This window comes from Argentina anserina, chromosome 6, assembly GCF_933775445.1.
Source record: "Argentina anserina chromosome 6, drPotAnse1.1, whole genome shotgun sequence".
Taxonomy (NCBI): Eukaryota; Viridiplantae; Streptophyta; class Magnoliopsida; order Rosales; family Rosaceae; genus Argentina; species Argentina anserina.
In genome coordinates, this window is record NC_065877.1 from 23,970,866 (window position 1) to 23,998,284 (window position 27,419).

The 27,419-nt window shown below is 38.5% G+C and overlaps 2 protein-coding genes across 4 annotated transcripts; one reads left to right on the forward strand and one right to left on the reverse strand.

Moving 5' to 3' along the window:
- Positions 1 to 8,533: 8,533 nt before the first annotated feature.
- Positions 8,534 to 12,844, reverse strand: LOC126801266 (DNA-repair protein XRCC1). 3 transcript variants are annotated; one of them, XM_050528774.1, is made up of 8 exons: positions 12,724 to 12,844; positions 12,150 to 12,495; positions 11,883 to 12,071; positions 10,830 to 10,941; positions 10,489 to 10,571; positions 10,222 to 10,335; positions 9,851 to 9,937; positions 8,534 to 9,025 (listed from the first exon to the last, which is right to left on the reverse strand). In XM_050528774.1, the coding sequence occupies exons 2-8, from the start codon at positions 12,354 to 12,356 to the stop codon at positions 8,696 to 8,698; spliced, it is 1,122 nt and encodes a 373-aa protein (XP_050384731.1). In that variant the 5' UTR covers positions 12,357 to 12,495; positions 12,724 to 12,844; the 3' UTR covers positions 8,534 to 8,695. The 3 variants fall into 3 exon arrangements, with proteins under 3 accessions (XP_050384731.1, XP_050384732.1, XP_050384730.1); XM_050528775.1 differs by having other exon boundaries at positions 12,150 to 12,391; positions 12,724 to 12,837; XM_050528773.1 differs by having other exon boundaries at positions 12,150 to 12,801.
- Positions 12,845 to 19,111: 6,267 nt separating this feature from the next.
- Positions 19,112 to 23,779, forward strand: LOC126801259 (centromere protein C). The gene is made up of 11 exons (XM_050528763.1): positions 19,112 to 19,284; positions 19,785 to 19,975; positions 20,067 to 20,155; positions 20,243 to 20,345; positions 20,433 to 20,599; positions 20,757 to 21,418; positions 21,503 to 21,746; positions 22,399 to 22,484; positions 22,786 to 22,894; positions 23,001 to 23,108; positions 23,379 to 23,779. The coding sequence occupies exons 1-11, from the start codon at positions 19,144 to 19,146 to the stop codon at positions 23,504 to 23,506; spliced, it is 2,028 nt and encodes a 675-aa protein (XP_050384720.1). The 5' UTR covers positions 19,112 to 19,143; the 3' UTR covers positions 23,507 to 23,779.
- The last annotated feature ends 3,640 nt before the right edge of the window (positions 23,780 to 27,419 follow it).

The following is a 27,419-nucleotide window of genomic DNA, read 5'->3' on the forward strand; positions in this document are numbered from 1 at the left end:
TGCATCCACTTCCAGTAATAGCAAGTCTCCATGCTTCAAATGTGGCTCTTTCAAGCACTTTAATCGCGATTGTCGCGCTAGAAAAGAGATGATCAAGGCATACTCCGCCTACAAGAAGTTTCTACAACCCGATTAGTCGTTTTAGCTTCTTTAGCTTTATGATTCAAGTATTGTTATGGCCGACCGCCATTGTTATTTTCATTGACTTTGTAATAGTCTTTTGATTTTGGAATTAGAAGTTCATGTGTGATGTATTAAAGATTGGCATTCAATAAAATTTCTCATTTTCTTGCTTACAAGACGATCTCCTCGAGAATTTTATTTACCTTACACTTAGCACGATGATCAACGTGTGCAACTCACGTGGTTTTTAAATTGGACGTTTTTGGGTTACATGAGACCCCAATAGCACTACATTGTGAATTTGGAACTTCAAATTTGGAAAACTGACCTCGGAACGTAAAAAAAGGCGTAGTTTTGCCCTTGGCCATACTTGGTTACTGTTCCGGCGTTTCCATAACTTTTCCGGCATATTCGCCGCCTTCCGGCCATTTCCGACGTTTCCAGCACCGCCATCCGGTTCCTGCCGACGTCCCATGTCGGACCTTCATACCGGCCAACTCCGGCCGGTTTTCCGGTGAGTTTTCCGATGATTTTTTCGTCGTTTCTCGTCATTTTTCCGGCATATTTGCAGCAGTCCTTGCTGCCACGTTTTCCTAGTCCAGATTTCACCCGGTTTTGAGTTCTTTTGACATGGTTTTCCAATTCGTTTTTCTAGTGTTCCCCAAGTCTGTTATATGCACTCACTGACACTCTTTGTGTGTGTTTCCATACCATTTTTGGATGGTTTCTACCACCCTAGTTTACTGTTTGGTATTTCACTGCTTCAATACCATGATTTCCAACTATTTAGTTGAAGAATGTAGTACTATTGCCATGTGATACATTCTATGGGATCGCACTTTGTTCTGATTCTCTTTCTTACAATATCCTACGTCGTATTGTATAGAATTGTTCCCGTGTCGCTGACTCTCTTAATTGTCATTTTGTAGATGTCCCGCAGCGAAATCGAATGTCTAGCTGATTGCGGAACCACCCACACTGTCCTACGGCACAGGCAGTTGTTCACGGATCTAGTGTTTTCGACTTCTTCAATGACTACAATGATTGGCTCGAAATCCATCATTCAAGGAAGAGGCACCGCTTCTTTCATGTTGCCTAATAGTACGACTCTCAACGTCGTAGACACTATTTATGCGCCGAAGTCTCCCAGTACCTTGCTAAGTTTTAGTGACAATGATTTTCACCTCGATACTTATGTTGAAAATGGAGAGGAATATTTTTGTGTTACCTCTGAGAAAGCAGGCCAACGCTACATCTTAGAGAAGATGAAGAGTCTCGGGAATGGTTTGTATCTTACTTCCATTCGAATCTTTGAATCATATGCGGTTGAACGCAACTTTTGTGATTCAGACTCTTAGGTATATATGTTGGCTATAATTCCCCAACGATTGTCCGCTACTTAGAACCAACCACCGGAGATCTCTTTACTGTAAGATTTGCAGATTGTCACTTTGATAAGACATACTTCCCGTCGTTAGGGGGAGATGAGAATATTATCATTCCAAACGAACGTCAGGAATTGACGTGGTGTGTCCCCACTATGTCTCATTATGATCACTGCACTGCTCAAAGTGAGTTAGAAGTGCAACGCATTATCGACCTCTAGAAAGTCGCGGATTCGATGTCCGATGGCTTTGTAGATATTGCTAAAGTGACGAGATCGAACATACTCGCTACAAATGTACCGGCACGGTTGGATGTCCCGAAATACGGGCGTGGAAGACAAGCTCCTAGACCTAGCAACGTTGGCACCGCCCCTGACAGTGGGACGGAGGCCGGCGGCGGCACCACCGTACGCCGTGGTGTTACCGGCGCCCCTTGTGGCGACGATGCCGAGATGGCCCGACATGGAGCAGCTTCGGCCTCGGCTCCTCAAAGGAAAAGGGGGAGACCGATAAATTCTAGGGATTCAAAACCTAGAAAGAAGCGAATGACTAAGGCACATCGCGTCATCAACGATGAATCACCATTGTATGAAGTTGTCTCTGATTACAGCTATGTCCATGAATCAACTCAAGTGTTACCGTGGGACTCTATGAAACCTTGTTTGATGCCAGAGAACAACGAAATCTCAGTGAACTACATAAGTGAGCAGTCGGTCCAAAACCGAGCCACTACATGCATTGATGACGTTTTCGCTTATTCTGACGCACATGAGATCATATCTGAAGACGACGTTGAACCTCGCTTTGTAGTTGAATGCGAACGTAGAGCAGATTGGCCGAAGTGGAAGGATGCAATCCAGGCAGAACTTGACTCATTAGCGAAGAGAGAAGTCTTCAGAAAGGTTGAATTGACTCCAAGAGATGTTAAACCAGTTGGACATAAGTGGGTCTTCGTTCATAAGCGTAATGAGATGAACGAGATCGTGCGTTATAAGGCAAGACTCGTGGTGCAAGGATTCTCACAACGACCTGGTATTGACTATAAAGAGACTTATTCTCCTGTTATGGACATCATTACCTTCTGCTACCTTATTAGTATGGTAGTGTCCGAAAGACTAAACATGCAGCTTATGGATGTGGTCACAGCTTATCTCTATGGGGATCTTGACGCATAGATATACATGAAAGCTCCAGAGGGACTACCTTTACCTCCATCAAGTGCCTCCAGACCACAAAGTGCTCATGCAGTCAGATTACGTCGTTCGTTGTACGGGTTGAAGCAATCCGGAAGAATGTGGTACAATCGGTTGCATCGATACTTGGTAAGAAGGGGTTATAAGAATGATGAACTATGCCCATGCGTGTTCATACGAAAGACAAATTCCAGATTCGTCATCGTTGCGGTCTACGTTGATGACATGAATATAATTGGTACTCTTGATGAGATTGAAGAGACCGTGTCTTATTTGAAGTCGGAATTTGAGATGAAAGACCTAGGGAGGACGAAATTCTATCTTGGCCTTGAGCTTGTGCATAGGGCCGACGACATCTTAGTCCATCAGTCGAATTACACGCAGAAGATGCTTCGACGTTTCAATATGGATCTATGCAGTCGATTGTCTACTCCCATGGTCGTCCGAAGTCTAAATATCAAGAAGGATCCATTCCGTCCTAAAGAGGATGATGAAGAAGTTCTTGGTCCTGAAGTTCCATACCTTAGTGCAATTACAGAGAGAACACCGCCACGGTATCTCCCCACACCATTACCGTCGCCGACCCCGACATTGCCGCCGTACGCCGCAACAACGTCGCCGGCTGCCATGGCATGGAGACCGTGCACGGTGCCGAGAGCAGCAACCGGTCCCGTGAAGCTCATTCCCCTGATGCAAAGACTTCAAACAACTTGTTAGTTGGTTATGCCGACGTAGGGTACCTCTCTGACCCTCATAAGGCTCATTCTCAAACCGGTTATGTGTTTACCATTGGGAATACGGCGATATCTTGGAGATCCACGAAGCAAACTCGTGTTGCTACTTCTTCGAATCACGTAGAGATCATCGCTCTCCATGAAGCAGTTAAAGAATGTGTTTGGCTACGATCACTCGTTCGTCATAATCGTGACTCTTGTGGATTAGTCTCTACAACAAATCAACCTACGTGCATTTATGAAGATAATGCAGCTTACATAGAGCAGACAAAGTTAAGTTTCATCAAAGGAGACAACACCAAGCATATTTCGCCCAAGTTCTTCTACAACGTTCAACAACAGAAGTTCTTGAATGTTCAGATCAATCAAGTGAGTTCAGAATCTAATGTTGCGGATTTGTTCACCAAGTCTTTGCCTAAATCTAATTTTGTGAAACATGTGAAGAGCATTGGCATGCGTCGTTTATCGGAACTTTAGAGTTTGGTAGACTTCAGGGGGAGTCTACATCACATGTTAAGATCTTTAAGTAGTTGGTGCGTTGTGCTCTTTTTCCCTTCGATCAAGCTTTTGTTTTATCCAAGAGGTGTTTGTTTTGCTTGACAAGGTTTTTACCGAGGCAACGTTGTGCGCCATGCAACCTAGGCATGCGACACAAGGGGGAGTGTTCCGGAAGAATTAATATTCTACCCTTGTGTGTGACTTAGCCTAATTGGTTTCCTGTTAGGAGATAGATTAGCATCTCCGTAGTAGATTATGACTCCAAATCCTACATGATTGTGGTTTTGTAATGCCTATATATATAGGAACCATATCATTTAATAATATACAATTTTTCATCCCGAAACAACTTTTAATTTTTTATTTCTTCATTTTCTTTTCGTTGAATACAAATGATGTAACAAAGAAGTTTGTAATTTTCTCGCTTGTGAATCATTTGAACCGATTAGCTACTATCAAGCAGTACTCTAGAAGGATGGCTGCTAAGAAAAAGACAACCAAGGTTGTGAGTTGTGAGTAAGGTTGAGCATCTGGATTCTGGCCCGATATCTTCATCCCCACAAGAGGCTATATATGGGCATGGGGGAGAATGGAATGAGAGTGGCAGAGACTCCGATGGTTGGTACTTCTTCTAAACAAGTGGTGATGTCTTTGTTCATGGAGAAGGAAGTAGGTTTAGGGACTCCTAATCTTGAGGACATGGAATAGGTTTTTTTTTAATCTAGCTAAGGGCAAGTTGAAGTGGATGTGGTTGGCTTTTATTTTATTTCTTATACATTGGTTTTGGCTTGTTATCTATAACGCTATAAACAGTTTTGAAAAAGTAGGTGTATTGTGATCTTATGGACTAGTTTTGTCTAGACTATACAGTTAAAAAATAGTATTTTCTATCAGCCTTGAGTTATGTGTTTGTAGAACGAGAATCTGAAAACCAATAAGAGAATGCAGACACGTGTACAAATAAAAGTGTGATTTATTGAATATCAAGCGCGGGGTTACAATCTTTGGGAACTCCTCTGATTCTATCTCTGTATATGACTTGGCTCAAGGGTGACATGCACTTGATCTTGAGAATTTGAGTTTGATTCGGATTTGGATTTGACGAAAAACGAGCGATTTGGCCGCTTGATGATTCTTCGTGGATTTGATGATCTTCGTGGACTTGAGGTTTGATTTGGATTTGATGAAGAACGAGCGATTTGGCCGCTTGATGATTCTTCGTGGACTTGAGTTTGGATTTGGATTTGATGAAGAACGAGCGATTTGACCGCTTGATGATTCTTTGTGGATTTGAGAGACTTCAGAATTTGTCGAGAGTGATCTTGCTCAAGTGATTTTTTTTCCCTTCTTCTCCACCTAGAAAATCCTCATCTCTTCATGTTGAAGGGGTGTATTTATAGTGTCAAGGTTTCTATTTTGTAGAATATTTTAATGACACTAAAATAATAAATTCTTTAATTATATAATTAAATCAATATGTATTTTCCGATTAATTTAAAATTAGTTGTTCTCATAACTAAATTAAACAGAAAATAATTGATTTAGTTATGACCGTTAAGAAATTTATTAATTCAATCAAATGTCCGATTACCATTTCGAATCGTCAATGACATTCAATTTTCTGCTGCAATTCGGAATCACGTAGCTTCGATTACGATCATCCGTTTATGTGCTGACACGAGTTTTATTCGGATCCGCACCAACGTTGTTAACTTTTGGGCCACGTGTGCAATTTTTCCGGGCTCTTGGTCGATTTAATTATTTAATGAAGATGGTTTACTTTATTAAATTTCATGTGTCTACAGTGTTATCTTTGATTTTGTTTAATGAATAATATTTCCTGACATTTCAATCAAAAAAAAGTTGGTAATTTTCTTAAAATAATCATTTATGTCATCTCTACGCTTGTGTTTGAAAGCAAACCTATAGTGAAAAGTCTTTTGTAGGGCATCATACACATATGACACCTGGTATCAAGGATCCTGTAAAATATTATATAATTAAGGTCATATAAAATTAAATTGAACATGCATACCATATAAAATAAATCTTCAACCCTCGTCAAAATGTATTGAGAACAGGTTGGGGATTCAAAACTCACGCATCAAGTTTAATGCAGCAAGAAGTGCATGACCCTGGAAAAAAAAAGTGGTAGTACGATGCGCAAACATGGGTTGTTCAACAGAGTTGGGGAACAAGATAGAAACGGAATTGGAGGCCCAGATGCGGCCGGAGGAAGGAGCATAGTGTTCGGAGTGGAAAAGCTAAGAAACAAGAGGGTAGCGAATGAGCCCTAGATCTGTTACAGTGTTTGGAAGAGGAAGCATACATGGGTGAAGATTAAGGCAAAGAACAACAACTTGTACGGGTCAGCTCAAATCTTCTAAAAAAGTTATAGGGTTTTTAAGGCTCTTAAAAGAGAGTACTAGTAGTGAGTAATGTACAAGTATTAACTCTCAAGCAAATTGTAACACGATATCAGAATATATCATCATATCCAATGCGTACGCATATAAAATATTTATTCAAATGCTCATGCATCTGTTTCCAATGTGTAACAACTCCCACTAGAGTGCAATAGATCTTTCCTTTGAAGTTACCGTGAATCTCATGTAGATCTGTTAATGCTTTCCTTCGTCGAGCACAAATTCACTGACGAGTTTCTCCCTACTCCGTCCACCAATGGGCGCGCCGGGCAACGGATCATGATCCCAGTACCACTGGCATCAAAGCTCAGTGGTTTAGAACTTGTTCCATATCTCAAATCAAGTGTATCAAAGCAGGCCGAAAACAAAATATAGTCTTAGGGTTATATAAAAAATATAGGTTCTGCAAAAATATTTAAAAGCATAATGGTTCCACATAACAGCAAGTACATCAATCCTCGTATGTCAACATATCCTACTGCTAGGATTCATCAAGCTACTTTGCATCTTCAAGCCCCCTTATTATTTTAAGAATCTCAATCCTCTCAAGACCCAGGACCTTGTCCAAGGTAAATTTCATCTGCTTCTCACAAAGCTGAGTCATTGAAGCCACCTTTTGTAGCCACCAGCATGTTGAAAGCGCATGGTCCATACTGATGCCGCTTATTTGCGCGAAACATCATTCCAACGCCTTCAAGACAATGGTTTTAGGTCCAGACATAAGTCTCCACACATCTTGGGAGGAGAAGAAGATTTGGAAGCAGACTCCTTGGGAGGAGAGGAAGATTTGGAAGCAGAATCCATGGTATGAGAAGAAGAGGCAAATGAGGCTTGTATTGTTGGAAGTTTATATATGTAGTTTTTTTTATTAATGAAATTTTTCATTTAATAAAACTGCAACTACAAAACAATTACAACACCCAATAAGGGATTACAACTACCAAAGATAACCTCTAAATTCAAACAACTAATGATCTCACTCCGAAGAGGAGAGACTGACATGTCAATATATATATAGTTATGCTTACAATTTGTTTTACGGAATTAAAAAAAAACTAAAAAATACTGACCCCAACCAATCGTATTAAGGGTAAAGTTAAAACACGGTTGTGTCAATGGATTCCAGTCATCCAAACTAAACTCTCTCTTTTTTTTTCGCGTTTTCTTTTTTAATTTGTGTTTCAAACAATTATTGGAAAAGTCTTCCCTTTTCAGTCTTTCTCTTGAAATGCCAAGGGAACGGTACTATGCTGGCATTAGTCACGCAAGATTAATACTTGTGTTTTCCTTGACTTCATTATCTTTTTTTTCTTCAGCATAATCAAAGTTTAAAGTTTAGAATTTGATGAAAAAAAAAACTCTAAACTTAGGAAGCTACGATTCATAAGTTTTGTTTTAAGCTTTTGAATCAAGTCCTCGCGTAGAGATTACATGGGCAACACCTCTTAAGGGAGGTTGCATTGGCCTATATATGAGCCTTGACTAATGTTGCATTCGGATCAGCAGAGGGGACACACCCCACTGATCGCTAGCCCTTGGAGAATGCACTGCACATGATAGTGGTGTTTGTAGGGCACAAGAAGGGAGTAAAACAAAAATAGAATCATAAGCTAAAACATTGAGCATTTTAGACCAAGAAAATCCATGTATTTCACTAATCTCATTGTGAATTCCAATGAGTTAAGTTGTTTGTAATGAGTTTGTATAAAATCAACATGTATCCTGACTATCCTCCTCCTTCATACTTTGATGTGGTCGCCAATATAATCAAGTGTAAATTTTAGCCAACATAAATGAAATAACATACCAAATCAAAACAAAGCAACATTGATCAAAGGCTGTAGCATCGTGCGTCCTCTGCACTGATAAGTAGACTTCACTGTGAATTTCCCACCTCTTGCAAATTTCCACCAAAGGCAATCTTCCACAACTCTACGACTAAGAGGAATATTTAGAATCATGGCAGCATCATTTGGTAGAAACATGCTACTGACCTTTGATTCATCCCATCTTCCATCCCCAAAATCAACTCATTAGCAGAAGATGTACTAGACAAAATGTGAGGTAGTAAAAGTGTTCACTGTCAATAACTCAATATGATTTAACAAACCCAACAGCCAGGTCTGCGTGTATTCATTCTCCTCCGTATTGAGAGAATTAAACAATGGCCAAGCTTCCAGACATTATTGGTTGTTAATAGATTCAATATCTAAAATATTTTTAATGGACATTCTCCCAAGAGCTATCCATGTCCACTACGATGGTGCTGAAAGAAATATATTATGGTCAATCATCCAGACATGTACATGAGATAGAGATCACTCTTAATTACAGATCTAGGAAGCTACAGTATTATATGCAACGTCTATTTCCTCTTCCGTCATCACAAGTGTTTCATCACTGTCATATCCTGCTGCATCACTGCATAAGGCTCCAGTTTCCCCTCTGTCCTGCTCTTGTCTTTCAGTCTTTCGTTTTTTCTTTCTTGAAGATTCATCATCCAAATTACGAAGTTCCACCTCATAAATTCGTTTACAATCCTTAGCCAGTCTGCAAAGATCTTCCGCTGGTATGGCGCCAGAGTTCTTTCCCGCGCTTTCAAGCTTTGCAAGCTCTTCAACTACACGAGGAATGAAATTCCATTGTTCAGTTATTTGCTGGATATCCTGCAAAGTACAAACAAATTCATAAGGCTCGAGGAAATAGCAACCCAAAATTTCAAGTTGTCATTGTCAAACTTTCAACTTTCCACTGGAGAGCATAAACTCATTTAATCTTATTTAAAAGATTTGTTTTCCAACCATCTCAGATAACATATCACTGCCGAGGATTAGTTTGCAGTAACAAGTTTGCAAATAATTGAGCTCAGTTTGAAACTAGGATGCTCACAAAGTCACAAATAAAAGATCTTACAAGGCTACAATAGAAGGATCAGTTTCAGGAGATGCGGAAGGACAGTGCCAGCTATTATGCTAACTAAGCTTAAATGAGTTTCCACTGCAATTATAAATAGACGTGAAGCAAGTAGAGCCTATATGACACAACACTCAATATCTCATTTAGATTATAAAAACAAGCATAACATGTTAAAATTCAAAAATTCAAAAATTCAAAAAACGTTACACCAAAGTAAAATTCATATTTGGTACAAAGATATTTATGAATCATTGGTCACTCTTCTAAAATTATCCATGTCATAATCTTCTAAAACCCAACCTTCAAATGATGCTGCTGACTCTGCATCTATTTATTTTCTGTGACAGAACGTGAGTGGTATAATGATGCTGCTGACTTCAAATGGTAAGAAAACTACTACATGTTTCTAACTGCAATCTAAGAACCCAACCTTCTAATTCAATGTTTTCTTCCCTACCACATAGTTTAAATTAAGGTCCTGTAGCTATCTATTTTAATGAGCTGAGGGGACACAAGTGTGCAACAACAAAGTTTAAAGCTATTGCAAAGGCCAAAGTGCCTTTCAGTAGCTATACCTGTTTTTGTTCCAGAGAAGCTATAGCATCTTGTAAACAAGTTAAAATCCCTTCAGCTGCTATTTGCTCTATCTCATCTGGATCTGGCTATAACAGGTAAAAGAGCAGAAAAAACAAAGATTGGACGTATTCAAAAATAAAATCAAGATACAAAGTACAAATAGAAAATATAAAATCCCGGACCTCTCAATCATGTACTATCAATGGGATGAGATGAAACAAAAACTCTAAAAGGTAAGACTGACATCATCAAAACGAGAACTCAAGCTACTACAAAAGAAAGTTTTGACCTCTAGAAGGCTGACTTTTGGCCAAACAAAACTATACATCAGTGCATGCAAATCACAGACATAAAGCAAAATAACAATAACCTTTTCTTCTTGACTCTCCAGCCATGATATTGTCTTCTTCAAATCATTAACTGCCCACTTCTTCGCTTTGGATGGTGAAAAGTGCTCTCTAACAGAGTCAGCAGCTTTGACATGCTAATCATAATACAAGAAACAGAAAAGCATTGATAGGTGGAAATAACTGCATCAAACTTTAGTCAAAGGGTTTCTGCAATAATCTAAAGAAGCAAGAAACATTTTGATGTTATACCAATAAATTTATAGGACATCAAACAAGTCAAAAGATACCTTTGAAGTTGGAGAGGCAGTTTGTTTTGTAGGAGAATCCCCATCTTCCTTTTTAGATCTACTAGGCCGGGATAATGTTTGGTCTGCCAGCAGCGAATGAAAGTTTGGATTAGCCATCCATACATGCATACTAACAAAAACAACAAAACCCTAACACCAAATACTGACGAACTTAAATATTCTTAATGGAAAATGAGAGAACAAAAAATTACTATGGTAACATATGCCAAGACAAAAGAATCAAACAAAGGAATTTTTTTTTGTTGGAAGTACTGTCACAGCTAATTCACATATGGTCTTACTCACCATCATAATGCCACCAAAGAAAGACAATTACTCACCTTGTATGTTGTTCTGGGAAATACCGCTTTTACGCCAGGGCTTCCCAGCATGCATAAGGTAACTTTCTATAACAACAAGCTTCTTCTGTGTGTAACACTCTGATATCCATTCCTAATGGACAAAGAATATACCATTATATAATTAAAATTTTCAATCAACATCCATAAGAAAAATGCTGAAGAATCAAACGCAGAGCATGATTGAAGAAATTAAAAAATGGGATAGGTCTGTTTGAGGAAATGAGTTTGAAACTCCGAATAGCCACCAGAAAATTTGGTTCTACTGTAGTGTAGGACATGATGTTTCTAGGCTAATCAACCCATATAACAGACATGAGAAAATAGCAAGTTTAGCAACACCATAAAAAATACGTATATGCACATATTAACGATAAGAGATGTGGTGTTGATGACGATATTCAAAACTCCTGAGTTTTTCTGTTGCGTGGAAACGCATACATAGAATAGAAGTCTTCTTGAGTTAAATTGTAATTATTCTTCTACGAAAGTTGGCTTTACGGTATGGTACAAAGCTATGTAGCATGGACACTGTGACATTGACACCGCACAACACGGCAAATCTAAAAAATCTAGATTCCGACACGGAAATTTATATATAATTTAATATATTTATTAATGCATAAAAGAAATATATAACATATGAAATAATGTAAATTAAATATTCAAGTTCATTCCATTGCATAACAATTCAAAAAGAAAAAAGGGAAAACGATGGGACTAAACTAAAACTTGGGTTTTTTTTTTTTAAATGATGACGTGGCGTGTTGGAAAAATCAATATTATTGACACGCCACGTGGTGTGTCGGACACCATGTTGGACACTTGGACACTCCAGCCTGACAAGTGTCGGTGCTACATAGGTACAGAGGTATCGAATAAGTGGCTATACCAACAAATAGTTCCTTAATCGATAATAATGTACTCCCTGAAATCATGAACCATCTCAGCTAAGTAGACTGGACAAAACTGAACTTAATATCATATACAAATCAATTGACTATGCTCAGGAAAATTGACATGGAAAGCTAGTACCTTTGAAACAATAGTTCCACAATCTGCCTCAACTTGTCGAAACTTGGGAGTGCTTGAAAATGCACAAACCAAGAGAGTGCAATCTGAAGTCCAATCCTGCTGATATTCTGCTCCCATTTCCAACGCCTGGGACCGCAAAATGCTGCGCTCTGGATTAACAAACCCAGATAATACAAACACAACCCCTTCCTGAACATAAGACAATCACAACATCAGCCTAAAACCAACTAGTCCAACGATAAATACACATTCGATGCTATCTAATACCATAAGCTTGGACACGTTTGTTGTTCCTGAGCTGGATTCACCGGAATTCTTGCCGCTTGTGCGGCCTCTCCCTTGCCTGGGGTTCTGACCCTCACCTTCACCATCCCCTTTCTGCTTTTTATCACTCTGATTGTCTCTTGAACTCATCCAAGAAGGAAGGCTTCGGCTCCCCCCGGGCTTATTACCACCATTCTTGGACTGAGACATATCAAAACACCACTCCAAATGCTTCTAATCAAAACCTACACAAAATGCACCTGTGCCCCAGTTAGGATAATTGGGCAAACACTCCAGCTTCACCAATTGATGCATGCATTTTTACCTGAACTTCATAACTGGTCTCAGTCTAACCCAAAATTGCTAGAACGTTACATATGTATCCAGAAAACAAAGACCCATAACTAAAGAAAACACCAAAAACAACCTTGATTGGTTTGAATAGAATCAAATAAATAAAAATTCCGGTTCAAAATTCCGGTTCATCGAAAAGAAAATTCTTGCATCATCAGCATGCACCCAGATTTCGGGAAGAGATATGAATTTAAGAGCGTATACATAATCATGTTTCTGTTACCTTGGTTTCTTTTGCTTTTGATCACCGGAATGATTCCAAGTCTTTGCGTTTGGGTGTTGTTCTACTCTCTCAGGTGCTCTGTTGTACAAAAAATGAATACCCAGTTGGGGTCGGATAAAGCCCAAAGAGGATAGCTAAGGGGCAAAGGGGGTAATAAATAATTTATTTTCCTCTTTATAACCGGAACTCTATTGAAAAATAGGTTGTCCTATGAAAAAAAGTGAAAAACTATACTATGTTCCGGGAGAATTACTATTATACTGTTGTGTGTGTTTTAACTTTATTAGATTTCATGTTAAAGATATATTAGCATCTCTGTAATAGATTAGGACTCCGAATCCTACGAGATACCACAGCATATATAAGCCTCATTATCAATCAATAAAAGGTTACGTTCTCTTCCATTATGTTGTTATTATTCTTGTTTCGTTCCTCCTCAAACACGTTATCATGCATTTTGTTCTAAAGTGTCTGAGCGATGAGGCCACCAGAAAAATATATCCTAACCATAAAATCTCAATCTCCGACAACCTTTTCTTTTTGGAATAGCTTGAATTTTCCGACAATTTGTTGTCGGCAAAAGTAGAAAAAGGGATGAATCTGCTATGGGCACCCAGACCTCTTCTATGGGCACCCATCTCCTTCCTTGGCCTGCGTCAGTCGACTCTGTGCCGGCGACACATGCAGCTCCAGCCCCGACGTCTTCCCTTTTCCATTCGACGCCGACCCAGTTCCAGTTTGATGACCAAAATCTCAATGGTCGTCGACCTCTGCTCCTCTGGCGACAAAATGGATTCGTCACGCCGCCATGAATTTGTCGCCTTCATCGAGCCTCCACGGCGCTCCGACGACCCTGCTAGCGAATCTCATCAGTCTAGAACGGCAACGACCCCCCTCAGTTGCCCTCCTCCTCGCAACCCCGACGTGACGAATCCATGCCGCCGTTAGGGGAGATATTGAATGCTCTCATTCCGGTTTTAACGCCAGGAATTGACATGGTGTCTCACTATGTCTCATTTAGATCCTGCACTACTCAAAGTGAGCAAAAGTGCAACGCATTATCGACCTCAAGAAAGTTAAAGATTTAATGCTCAATGAGTTTACCGATATTGCGAAAGTGACGAGATCTCACATAAATGATGTGATGTGCCGGTAAGGATGGAACTCTCATAATATGGGAGAATTTCATATGACCTAGTCCTAGCACCATTGGCACCATCCCTGACAGTGGGAGGAAGCCGACGATGGCACCATCGTACGCTGTGGTGTTGTCGGCGCCCGTGGTATTGCATCACAAAACAAGGGTGGCAAACGCAAAGATGAACTAGTAAGGGTCATAGCTTCGGTATTGGCTCCTACTTAGATGAGGGGGAGACCATTATTCTTTGGAATCAAAACCAAAAAGAAGCGAGATGCGTAGACACAAGTATTCACGCATCATCAAGAGATATTCTCTGAACATGTCTATCAACTAAGTTTCGGTGGGACGCTACATACTCCTTTTGTTGATGTTAAAGAACAAAAGAAATTTCTCAAATTGATCATATAAGCGTGCGCGTATGTTAATGGATTGATCTCTCATGATTGATGATGTATTCGTTTATGCTCTTATTCCGTTGTAAAGTACCAATAATGAGCAAGTTGATCGAAGTGGAAAAAATAAATACAGGCTGAACTAGACTTGTTATGTTAATCATTGTTCGTAAGTGTAATGAGAAAGATGAAGTCATGCGATATTTGTAAGACTTATGGCGCAAATATTGTCTCATTATCCTAGTCTTAATTTCTATGAGTTATATTCTCTCGTTATGGACATAATTATTTTCCCCTACTTGATCAGTAGTAGTGTCAATGGAAACTGATTTGCAACATATGATAGTTGTCATAGAATATCTGTAAATATATCTTGACACATATATGAAAGTACCCGAATGACATTAATTGCTTAAATGCCTCCAGACCACGAAGAGCTTATGCAGTCTGATTGCGACGTTCGAGAGAACATAGTACAATCGGTTGCAAGAATTTTATACCCATGCGTGTTCATATGAAAGCCAATTTTTGGACTCTATTCTGTCTAAGTAAAGATGATGAAGAGATTCAATGAGTTATAGATTCATATATGTTAGTGTTGTTGAGACACTATTGCTTTCATTATCATGTGATCAACTATGCACTTATGCATCGTCATTGGACTTGCATTGCTCTTTTAACACGTGTTACACTTAGTGAACCAACACAAATCTTATCCACATAAACGCCACCAGCAGCTCCAGCACCATCAACGTACGCCATGCATACGGTTTCATCTCGGACCAAAATCAGTCCTCCATTTGTCCATTCCCCCATTCATTTGTGAAAGACACATTGAATGTGACAAATCAGAATCTGTCTAGTTTCGTATGTCAACTTCAATGAGACTTACAGAATAGCTCGCTCAATGAAATATGGTGAATTTGGTACCGTTGGAAAGGTCAATGTGTCTACTTTCCAGGACACCAACCATTTATTCATAGTTATCGTATTGAGTGAGTTATGACCATTTTAACAAAGTAGGACAGTTATGTCTGGAAATTTTCAAGTCAGTCAACTTCGACAGAGCATTGTGAACTACTCCGATCGAATTAGGTTGTGAACTTTATGTCATTGGAAATCCACGGGTGTCTACTTTCCAGAACATTTTATGGTTCACTAATACCTATTGTGAAGAAGAAATTATGGTCCTTTAAGTGAGTGAATATCATTTTACCCGAGAATCTGATTTTCATTGCAAACTCTTGTTTTGAGTTGTTATGCAATCTTGTTTCCTAAGATCTAAGTTTGGCTATGTATAGCATGTATGATCTAAGGATGTGTGGCTAGATTAATGATCAATCATTAGCCCAAAACTACGTTTAAGAAGCATATAATGAACGTTTGATACGTTGTTCTTTGTACTCCATGATTATGACACTAATCAGGGGGAGTTGTTTCGTAGACTTCAGGGAGAGTCTACCTCACATGATGCTATCAAATGTAGACGGTGCATTGTGCTCTTTTTCTCTTCGAACAAGCTTTTGTTTTTACCGAGGCAACGTTATGTGCACCATGCAACCTAGGCATGTGACACAAGGGGGAGTGTTCCGGGAGAATTATTATTCTATTCTTGTGTGTGTCTTAACTTTATTAGGTTTCTTGTTAGAGATAGATTCGCATCTCTGTAATAGATTAGGACTTTGAATCCTACAAGATTGTAGTTATGTAATGCCTATATATAAGTCCTATTATCAATCAATAATGGGTTACGTTATGTTCTATTACGTTGTTATTATTCTTGTTTCGTTCCTCCTCAAACATAACAAAGAAAAACCATGAAAATAACCCCCATTTGCCATAAAAAAATGTGGGAACACATAAACGGCGAGACAATGACAAATACTATTTTGATTCTAAACTAATGTTAGTTAAATTATAAACCACACAATTTGTGTAAAGGATTTTTTTTTTTGCAATAGTACGTGAAGTTTAACCCACTATTAACATTAATATTTCATATTTCAAATCATCAACTTTGGTACGTGACTTTTAAACAATTAAGTAGAATATATACAAGCCGTCACAGAATTTTCGTTAATCAATATGATTCTGGTTAAAACTGAACGGACAAAACAGTCTATTCAATATATTTTAATTTCTTCTTCCTCCTCCCTTGAAAACCCAGATCGGCCAAACTTAAACCAACTGAAATCAGATCAACCACCCCCATTGGTCTTCTTCTTCCCTTTACGATCTACGTACTTGGTGACCAATTATGTATTAGTCTTCTTCTTTGTTGACTCTTGGAATTCGAGGTGAGTTAAGGAGTAGTGTTGGTTTCACCGACGAGTTTGGGAATTAGGAGTAGTAGTTGATGCGACTGTGGTGGTGGGATGCGGGTTTTCATCTTAGATTGTCGTGGTGAGAGCGGTTGTGGGTTTGGATTGGTTGTCTTATTTCTCATCTTCATCTATGCAATTGGATTAAAGATTGTTGATGGGTATGAGTTAATTGAAAATTGTGGATGGAGACGCAGTGGTAGAGAGGAAGAAGACAGAGAAGTATGAATCAATATTGCTTCAAACCCTTAATGAGAATTCACTGCTCTTTGCCTCTGCGTTCGGTGGTTAAGTTCTTCCCCAATGAAATTTTGATTTCTTGCTTTGTCATAGAGTAAAATACCAAAGTTATCCATATGAATAATGAATAATAACATTAGATTAACAGTGTTATTAACAACGTGTATAGATTCTTATTAACGACTTGAAAGTCATGTATTAAAATTAATAATTTAAAACATGGTACACTAATATTAATAGTGGGCTATATTTGGTATACTGGTATCAGAATTTCCCCTTTAGTAAAACGAAACCTAATTGAGTTTTTTCATCATTAAGCTATTATTTTGAATACATTAATTTGTTGCAGTTGCATCCACAACTATAGTATGTAGTTTGTTTGTCACATATGTAATGGTCATTGTGGATCTTAATTGTTTAAATTTAATTAATTTTCTAAATTTTCAAGTCAGATGCCGTAGAAAAGATTTCCGGTGTGGATTTTAAATTGGGCAAAGTATAAAAAGGTACCATATCCTAATATATATTAAAAAAAAGTCACTTTAAAATATTTTATGGACTATTTTACCATTTCTTACTATTTTTTTTTCCTTCTTTTTCTAATTTCGTCTATAACTTTTTCGTTCGGTGATAGATTTTAACGAAATTGGTACCGTTAGAAAGACCTCGCTCCCCTCTTTCATTTGATATACTACCATTCCGAATTGACCAACCTTATAAGGCTCAACAACCATCACAAAGGGTTGCCGCCATCAATGGCGGTGCTTCAAGCAATTCCGGCGAAACCGAAGCTCAAGGTTCCCTAATTCCTGCTATTCTCTTCATTCTGAGCATACTTATACCAATCTCATTTGAATTTTAACAAAATTTCACATATTTCCGCATTTCCTCTCGGTATGTCACAACTCCTGTCACAGACATTGTCACAAACGCTGTCACAGACACTGTCACACCTACTGTCACAACCGCTATCACACTATCTATTTACACCCAGTGTCACAACCTCTGTCACACTACTTGTCACAACCACTATCACACTACCTATTACACTAACTGTCACACCTCCTATCACACCCACTGTCACAGAAGCTGTCACACTATTTATTTACACTAACGATTACACCCACTGTCATACCAATCTCATTTGAATTTTAACAAAATTTCACATATTTCCACATTTCCTCTCGGCATGTCACAGCTCTTGTCACAGACGTTGTCATAGACACTGTCACACATACTGTCACAACCGTTATCACACTATCTATTTACACCCACTGTCACAACCTCTGTCACACTACCTGTCACAACCACTATCACACTACCTATTACACTAACTGTCACACCTCCTGTCACACCTCCTATCACACCCATTGTCACAGAAGTTGTCACAGACGCTGTCACAACCGCTATCACACTATCTATTTACACCCACTGTCACAACCTATGTCACACTACCTGTCACAACCTCTATCACACTACCTATTACACTAACTGTCACACCTCCTGTCACAACTCTTCCACATGCTCCATCTCCGCCACAAAATCACAACCTAAGGCGGCTCCTATTCCGGCAAAAATCGGTATGAGAGAATCTCTGGTACTGCGAAGGCAAAGCCTAGATATGAGAATCCTTGATTTCCTTGTAGCTCTTTCTGTCGTCCTTGAGCCTCTGACCCCGCACTTGCGCCTCTGACCAGGCTATGACGATTTGCGCCTCCCTCTACGCCGTTGACATGATCTGAACGGCATCGTCCTACACCGACAAGCTCCACCTCCATTTCGTCTGTATATGCCTCTCCCTCCCCTTTTACGATGACAATTCCTCCCACACCATTACTCGTTCACAGACTTGCAAGGGCCACAACTAGTGGGTCTCCAACATCACCTTCTCTTCCGACTACTGCTTCGGCGAGGTGTGTTGGTGAAGTCACCGGTGAAGAAAGCTTCAGTGAAGGCCCAGATCGAGATTGAATGGCGATTTAATTATAGTGGCAAAAAATGTAATTTTTCATAACTTTATGGGCAACGCTTTAAGCCCATTTACCGTTTGATTTTTTTCAAATTTTCAAAACTTATGTGACTTTTTTTTCTAATTTTATGTGTTAAAATCGACTATTTTATAAGAAGCTTTTTTAAATTTTCTTAAGAAAAAAGAAAGCAAAGTATAAGGGCATATTTGCAAAGAAAAAACATAGTGGGAATTCAAAACGGGGATTCGCTTCATCACACTACCGGCTCCCGCTTGTGCTCGCATCTCATCTTTCCTCTCAAATTAGGGCTTCTCTCTCTCTCTCTCTCTCTCTCTCTCTCAAATCCGAATGTGAAGATGAGTCGGAGCTCCGACCCAGAGAACCCGCTTCTGGGCTACACTCTCTTCCCCAACCTCAAGTTCACGCCGGACCCATCCAAACCCTACGACTTCGACCGCGAACTCCAAGCCATCGACCTCCACCTCAGGTCCACCACGGTAACCACTCCTTACTCTCCTCACTCTACTTTCGTTAATTCATCTCCGATTTAGTTTCGATTCAACTCAATTATGTATCTCTTAGGCTGATTTAAGTAGAATTACTGCGGTCTTGGCTTGGCTTGATCAGAAGAGCACATTTGCCTTTTAATTTTCTCACTTTTGAAACTTTGATTCGGAATACATAGTGGAAAATGAGGACTTGGTGAGTTTGTAGTGGTTATGGAGTTTTTTAGTTGAAATTTGGAGTCCTGCAAGTGAACAATTTTGGAGATTTCGAATGCGGCGAAACTCTGATCCTATTTCTGTTGTTGTATTTGTGCATTTTTGCCTGTCAAATGTCGTTACAAAATCCGATTCATTTTCGATATGTTGTGATTTGGAGGAGTTCAAGTTTTGTTTCGTATTTGTGTGTTACACTGTGAGTTTAATGTGGTGGTATGCTGCTTTAATCTCTGGGAAGCAATCAAAGTTAATTGTTTTGTTTCTGCTTTGTTCAGGCTTCACTGCCTGGTATTAAAGAGCAGGCAAAGAACATTATAAGTGGCACAGTTCCGGAGTCGGAAATATCACAAGCCTTGAAACGCCTGACTGAACAGGTTCCTGGAAATGCTGTTGAAAATCACCGGGAGAGAAGACCAGACTTGGGTCGTCAAAAACGGGCTCGTTTTTCTTTAAAACCTAATTTCAGGTAATGCTTGTTGTTGTTGGTTCATTTTTGTTAGATAAGTGCTTTACTCTTGTTCAGATAGAGGTTGATTCTTGTTGTATTCGTATTGCAGTCAACCTGATATTACTTTAAGAGCAACTTTTGATTCCAAAAAGTACAAAGACCCCGAAGAATACTTCACCAACTACGAAAGGAATGAGAGTACGTGTGCTTTTGCTGTGTATTCCTGAGTTGACAGTGCACCCTTTTTGTTATGTAAATTATTAATGTATTGTGGTTGGTGGACAGATGCTAAAAGAGAACTGGAGAATCAGATGGGTTGCGCTAGTTTGGATGGAGATAAGCAGAATCCATCACAGATTACACGTGCCAGGCGACCAGGAATTCCGCGGTAAAATTATACTATGCTTTTCCAAAAGATAAACAGTTTCAGTGCGCTCCTTTTTTTCATCTGAGACTATTTTTATTCACAATGCAGGAGGTCTGTGAAATACAAGCATCGTATTTCAGCACTTGATAGTGAAATCAATGAGAGTGTTATATTCACTCAAGACACATTTGAAACAAGCATTTTCAGTCCACAGAAGCACAGCTCATATAACAAATCGCAGGAAAATGTTGAAAGGGAGGAGACGGATTTACCTGGTAACACAATCCCAGCTAAGGGAAAAATGTTTATGAGTACCTACTGTAAATCAATTTTTACTCCTTGCCTATGATTTTGTTTTGCTGAGAACTTTGGATTTATGTTCCCCATGCTCTTGTTATTCATATCTGATGGCATGGTACCTGTTCTTCATAGGTTCAAAAGTCAAGGACGACAACAGTAGGAACAATGAAATCCTGGATGGGCTGTTGTCTCAGCCTACCGAAGAACTAGAAGGGGATGGCGCTGTGCGTCTTGTAAAGGAGAGCTTGCACATTAAAAACTTTGAACTAGAGGATATCTGCCTTCAAGAAATCCCACATATCCAAATAGCTGATTTGAAGTCTTCCAGAAGAACCTTGCCAAATCCTAGACAAACACCACAAAAGAGCCCGTTGGCTTCATTGTCTGTACTTAGTAAGAGAAGCTCACTGTCAATTGCATCAAAAGACCCATTTTCAGCTTTTGATATTGATCGAGTTCTCGAGACAAATCCTTCTTCAGTTGAGAATAGAAGTAAACAATCTGATGTGATTGGCATTGCAGAGAAGAAAATGGTTTCTGATGAGCTGAGGTCACCTTTAATTAAACAAAATGACAAGATTGAAAGTGTGAAAACAGGTTCATGTGAGGTGGCTATTAAAGAATTCAATAATGCATCAAAAAGGTCTAAGAGGAAGAGCCTAATTAGACCTGGTGTTGCTCATGATGTTGACATGGAGGAGGAGATTGGAGGCAGTAAGGTATTGAATGAGACAATTAGTATGCCTGAAGGTGATACAGATTCTATGGCAAATGGGGTCAATTATAGCGACAAGGTCTGCTTACCTTTTGAATTTTCACATTTTTATTTCTGGGATTGTAAATGGTCGCTTATGTTGTATTCCATTGATGAGATACAGGTGGAAGAGAAGCTGCTGGAAGCAGATCCTGAAGTTAATGCGGCAGATTCAACTCTTGAGAAGTTTAATGGTGCTGAGAGTCAAGTTGCCGATGATGTGATTTATAGTGATAATATACGAGAGGAAGACAGTACGCACAAAGCAGTGCCTGAACATAATGTGGTAGACTCAACTTTGGAAACAGAGCCTGGATTTGATATTGCAGACTCAACAGTGGAAAACTTGGATGCTGCAAGTCAATTAGGTATGATCTGAATTCTGCTTCATGTCATTTCATGCAACAAACTGTTCAATGTTTTTTTAACCCGATTTCTCTTATCAAATTGACAAACCCTACGGTTCTGTCTGTTCTGATCTGTTTCTGGTCGAGTTCTCAATTAAAATATGTCTGCACTTGGTGCGAAGGAAAACTAAAAAATGTGTTCAACAAACTGAACAAATATATTCTAGAGGAAGTTGCAAAGCATCCACTGCTGAAGTTAATGAAGGTTGTGAGACTTACTTAAACTGTCAATATGGAAACATTTATGCCTATATGGCAACACTTGTATGGCAACACTTGTTTGACATCCTTTTACACATCCGTGAACGAGTGTGAGTAGCAAGATACTTGAGCGGCCCTTCTTGGGTGGCCCCATGGGGTAGAGAGGTCTTTTGTTTGAGTGCCACCTATAGCTGTAGTTGTGTGGCCCATACTGGGCACTAGGGGATTCCGGCGGCATCTTGTGGGATATTAACCTCTCCCCTTCGAGCTTTTTTCATCAAATAGAAAATATCCTGTTACACAAATCCTTCAGCTTTTCAACTAAGCTTTATTTATTTTTTTATCCATTGATTTTATTTAGATAACTTCTGTTCTAATCACTTCTCTATTCCATTTCTTAATTTTCCAACAGATCAATCACACTCGACTTCAGTTGAGGAGCATCCAAGCAATCCTGTCTCAAGAAACCCTGACATTGGTCTAGAGAAGCAGAATGAGGTTACTAATTGCAGACTATTTTCATTTTGCCACTCTTTCATATTATTTGCTGATTGTCCTGATCTTTTAGTTCCTGACTGCCTGCGGCTAACTTCTAGGCCTCTAGCATTGGTTCTGTTTGTATTCTATCATAACTTTGGCTATTGCTGAGATGCAATAGTGTTCTCATGTTTAAGTAGCCTAGCCATATAACTTTCTTTTGCAAATTGGGTCATGCGGTGTTTCCGCTACTGAATGCTCATACTTATGCTGATATCTAAGTTAACAACTAATTTTACATGCATTATTTTTTGTGAGACAGATTACGCAAGAGCATTCAGGAGTTTCATTGGATAAACCTACTGAAGCAAACTCACGTTCACGCAAAACACAGAAGAAAAAAGAAGTTTCTAAACGGCAAAGCCTAGCAGGTATGTACTGCTGCAAAACTGACCTTTGTATTCTTATGACCACATCTACAAAATCTCGTCTTGTTTCTCGATAAGTTGTAATATTTCATATCTGATGTTTCCATAGGTCATGGTACCATATGGAAATCTGGGGTAAGGCGGAGCACCAGGATCAGGACAAGACCTTTGGAGTATTGGAAAGGGGAACGGCTATTAATTGGGCGCATACATAATAGTGAGTACCTTGTAATGATATTTTGGTTTTTAGTCATGATGTATTATTACACTTGTATAATATGCTTGCAAAAGTTTCTATATGTTTATATAGATAATAAATGTTTGAACATACTATGTTCCTTGAAGAATAAATGATAGAAACTCGCATGCCTTTAGTTTAGTTTCTGCCTTTCTAGCCTCTTGCATGTATCTGGTTTGCTTTTGTGTTTTCTATTTTCTTTAAGAAATACATGGGTGAAACAAATTAATTATGATGAGTTTCTTGCAGGTCTGCCGACGGTAATTGGGATGAAGTATGCCTCTCCTGGAAAGGGTGAGGGAGATGGTTCTTTGAAGGTGAAGTCGTTTGTCTCCGATAAACACAAAATGCTTGTTGACCTAGTTTCATATCATTAAGATGACTGCCATTAAAAAATGTGAGACATTGAGTACTGTGGCCTTTAATTTGTCTTTCCTTTCCTTCCTTTTCTTGTTCTTCCCTAGGAACATTCTCTGTTTTAACAGCGGAAGAGCCTGTCCTTTGAGTCGATTAGTTGTAGGAACTAGCAACCATATGTGAACACAACTTAGCCTGTTGTAATATTTTGGTTCTGTAATGATAAATGTATGAAGATGGTTATCTCAGTTGCAGTCTCTGGGAGCTCTTTTTCCTTACTCGTGCCTTGTCATAGACTAGTTTCACAAAACTTTGTTATTAAAGAGGAGTCTTAAATTCGTAGGTAATCGAAAGAGATTAGCTGATGGCATTGTTAGGTTGTGTCTGGTTCTTAGCGATGGAACTACATCAATTATTCATGTGCATACTTTTCTTTGATTGAAAACACTTCATTGCTGTTTCTGCTTCACATGTGTACGGGTTAACCTCTTCATGTATCTCACCATGGAAATGGAAGTTTCTCCAAATGTGATTTCGTTCGTTTCCATGTATTTCGTCGTTGATGTAGGAGTTTTGGTTCTTACAACATTTTCTCCATTTTATTTGCCTCCAAATTCAAGCAGCTCCATTTTCTTGAGAAACATCACGTTTGTTAAGCAATGGAAGAAAGCTTCCATTTACAGAACTTGCGGTCAACCTTGCCCTGCCCTTCTTTCCCGTTCTCATTGCCTTTCACAATTTTGGTCTCGTTCCCGTCCCTTTTAGCTGCATCAATTTCTTCCTTGCTGGATAATGTTGATCAATTACGAGTCACTGTTTCAATGACTCATTGCTGAGCTAAGCAGGACGCCTACATATGTTATCTATGTCATGTATACATATTTTTGAACTTTTGTATGTTTACAACAATAATCTAAGTCATGAGTCATGACTTCACATTCTCTGACCTTACTGTTGAGCTAGTAACGTTTTTGACCCTCAAATGATGATACTCACTTCTGCTACAAATCAAGGATGCATCCGCTGCTATGTTTTGACGTTTTTCGTTTCTTTTCTCTTTGGGCAATTTGACATTTGTAATTAGATATGAGAAAAATCCTAGTTTGCATGGCTTGTCTCTGTTTTATTTTTCTTTTGGGAGAAAAGTACCCTGCTTGTCTCAAGGTGTAACAAATGCATAATAAGAATAAAGGAAGGAAGGGAAGATGAAATATATGAAATAAGATGGGTGAAATAGTGAATTGTATTTATAAAGGACATATTCATAAGCAAATAGATTCGCCATACCAATTCGGCTTCTTATTGTATATTCTAAGTTTCTAACATAATCATTATCAGTATAATAGCCTGCTTCGACATTTAAAACAAATATAAATCGTTATCTGAAGTCATACCATCTAACCTGATCAGTACATAGACTTCCATATACATAATTTATACAGAATTACTGTATAATACCCCTATTATTTATATGTACACGCGTCTATCAATACATGTGATTTATTCAGATCAAACTTCCCCAGAATCCATTGAATTTGTGAGTTGCGTTCCCCACCTTTACAGGCACTTTTGTACGTCTTCAGTTTTGAGTGAATGCATTGTTTTAATGCAGTAAGGTCTTGTCCAATTAATAGTTGCATTATTTGGCCTTAATTTGCATTGTATAAGAGGGTGATGCATGTAATTAACCAAATCAATGAAAACAGGAGAGGTACCGAATTAGAGTTAGATACAATGAGCTAGGTCCAGGACGTGTCCGGCCAAAATGGAAAAATTTCTGAAACTCTTTGCGTTTACACTCGATTAATATGACCATATGCCAATGCATATGCATCCAGCTCTTCCAACTAGTCTTAGAATTGGAAGAGTTTCTTGATACTTTTGATAGAATAAAAGCTTCTTAATTACGTGTAGAAACATATTGCTTTCATTTTCAAACGAACATTTTTTTTTGGTCAAGAATTTTCAAACGAACTTGATACATGAAGTGTGGCATTGGAGTCACCTCCTTTGAGCCTTTAACGACGTTTTGTCATATGGCAGTGATGGCACGCAGCAGAATTTCTTCAAATTAATAGAAATACAAGTGCTTTCTTCCAAATTGTTGACAACACTGTAATCTATAGAAGTATAGATAGATTTGTCTTTATATAACTATTCCTTACTGTATTAGTGTGAACATGAAGGCATGCAACATGCAACAGCTGATTAATCAGAAAAAATATAATTAATGAATCAATAATGCATTTGGTGAATAAAACAGATTAATTAAGAACTAGATGTTTCTTTTGATGAGAAAGGGAATGTGATAGAATTGCATCTTATTAAAGGGAACTCCTGTGCTTTGTTAATTTCAATTAGTCGTTCTCTAATTAGATTGAAGTGACGGGCCCTTTTCGTTGTCTGATTAATATGTAAAGCATAATTGTCGGTTTGAAGCTAGCCCTTGCCCTTTGATCAGTTTCTGGGATTGTTATTCAACAGAAAGAGACCGTCATCCAAATCAAGATGGCTCAGATTTCTTCGATTATGTCTTGGACCAAACGGTCTCTTTCATTATTAGATGATGTGTCGGATAGTGCTTCTCATATATGCATATCCATCATTTCTTATGCATAATTCACATCTTTCCGTGTATAATTTTACTCGATGGTATCCATTGTGCTTGTTCTTCAATATATTTTTGCACAAAAGTAAATATAAATGGTGGAAGTATAGCCAGCACACACGTACATGTTTACGTAATATGTTATGTTGAGAATATAGTAGCATTCACTAACATGGATTTATGGATACATGGATTGTATTTCTCCAAGAGAGGCACATAATGCTTTTTTGTATATCCTATTCATTGTTTCAGGTGGTTTAGTTTTCTTGTCATGAACAAGAAAAAATAGGGAAATACTCTTGCCATTTAGGGAAGTATGTATTATTTTCTCACTATTTTGTAGTCTATCTCTCATATAGTTTTCTCACTTGTTGTTTCAGATAAAAATAATATGTATATATATATACAATAAAAATTAAAATCTCTGATAAACGAACTCAAAATAAAAGGTTGAGATCGAAATCTCGTCATATTTTAACACAAATTTCGATATGCAAGGATATATCATTTCATTCTCGAACATGACCCGCATAACGCTAGTTGAGCCATCCGCTTCTACTTCACCCCCAATAATTCAGCCACTAATAATTAAACTCCACTTTTATATCAGTACATAGAAAAGAAAAGTTGTATTATCATTTTTCCTGGTCACCTGAATCTGATCGTGAACCAGATGTGCACATGGATCATATGAGAATCTTATCCAAATAATAATCGCAAAACATCCAGCATTCACTGAGACATAGTTTTCTCTCCAAATTAGCTTATGATCGATCGACATCCTCCCCAGAATGGAAACCCGGCCGCAAAGATTATTCAAGCTTTAAAGACTACATGTCTTTATTGCGGCGGCCTTCAGTATCATTCCGAATGCAACTGTATCCAGTTTGATCCTAATCCTTAACAACAAGCAAGAGAAACAGCAACTGCACATATATAATCAAATAAATTTTATAGTCGGCCATATTTGACGTTTTCAAGTTGCATAGACAAATGACTGACCTTATAGATAGGTAACTTATTAATGTATTTCAAATTTAAAGTCCACTTTGTAACGCATATGCTTTCATTTGACTTCGAGTGACACTTGAATTGGTGCAGCTCTGTTCTACATGACGGTTCTCTTTCAGTTTGGCTTCTCGTTCACGTAATTTAGTAAAAGCCACTTGAAGATCACCAAAGGACAATTGTATTGGTCTGAATCATACTTCTGTTGTACTCTCAAAAAATACGTATATTTAGAAATACATATATAAATGGAGAATAACAGAAGATATGTAATTAGCAAAAACAATGTATCGTTCACACAAATCTCTGAACAACTA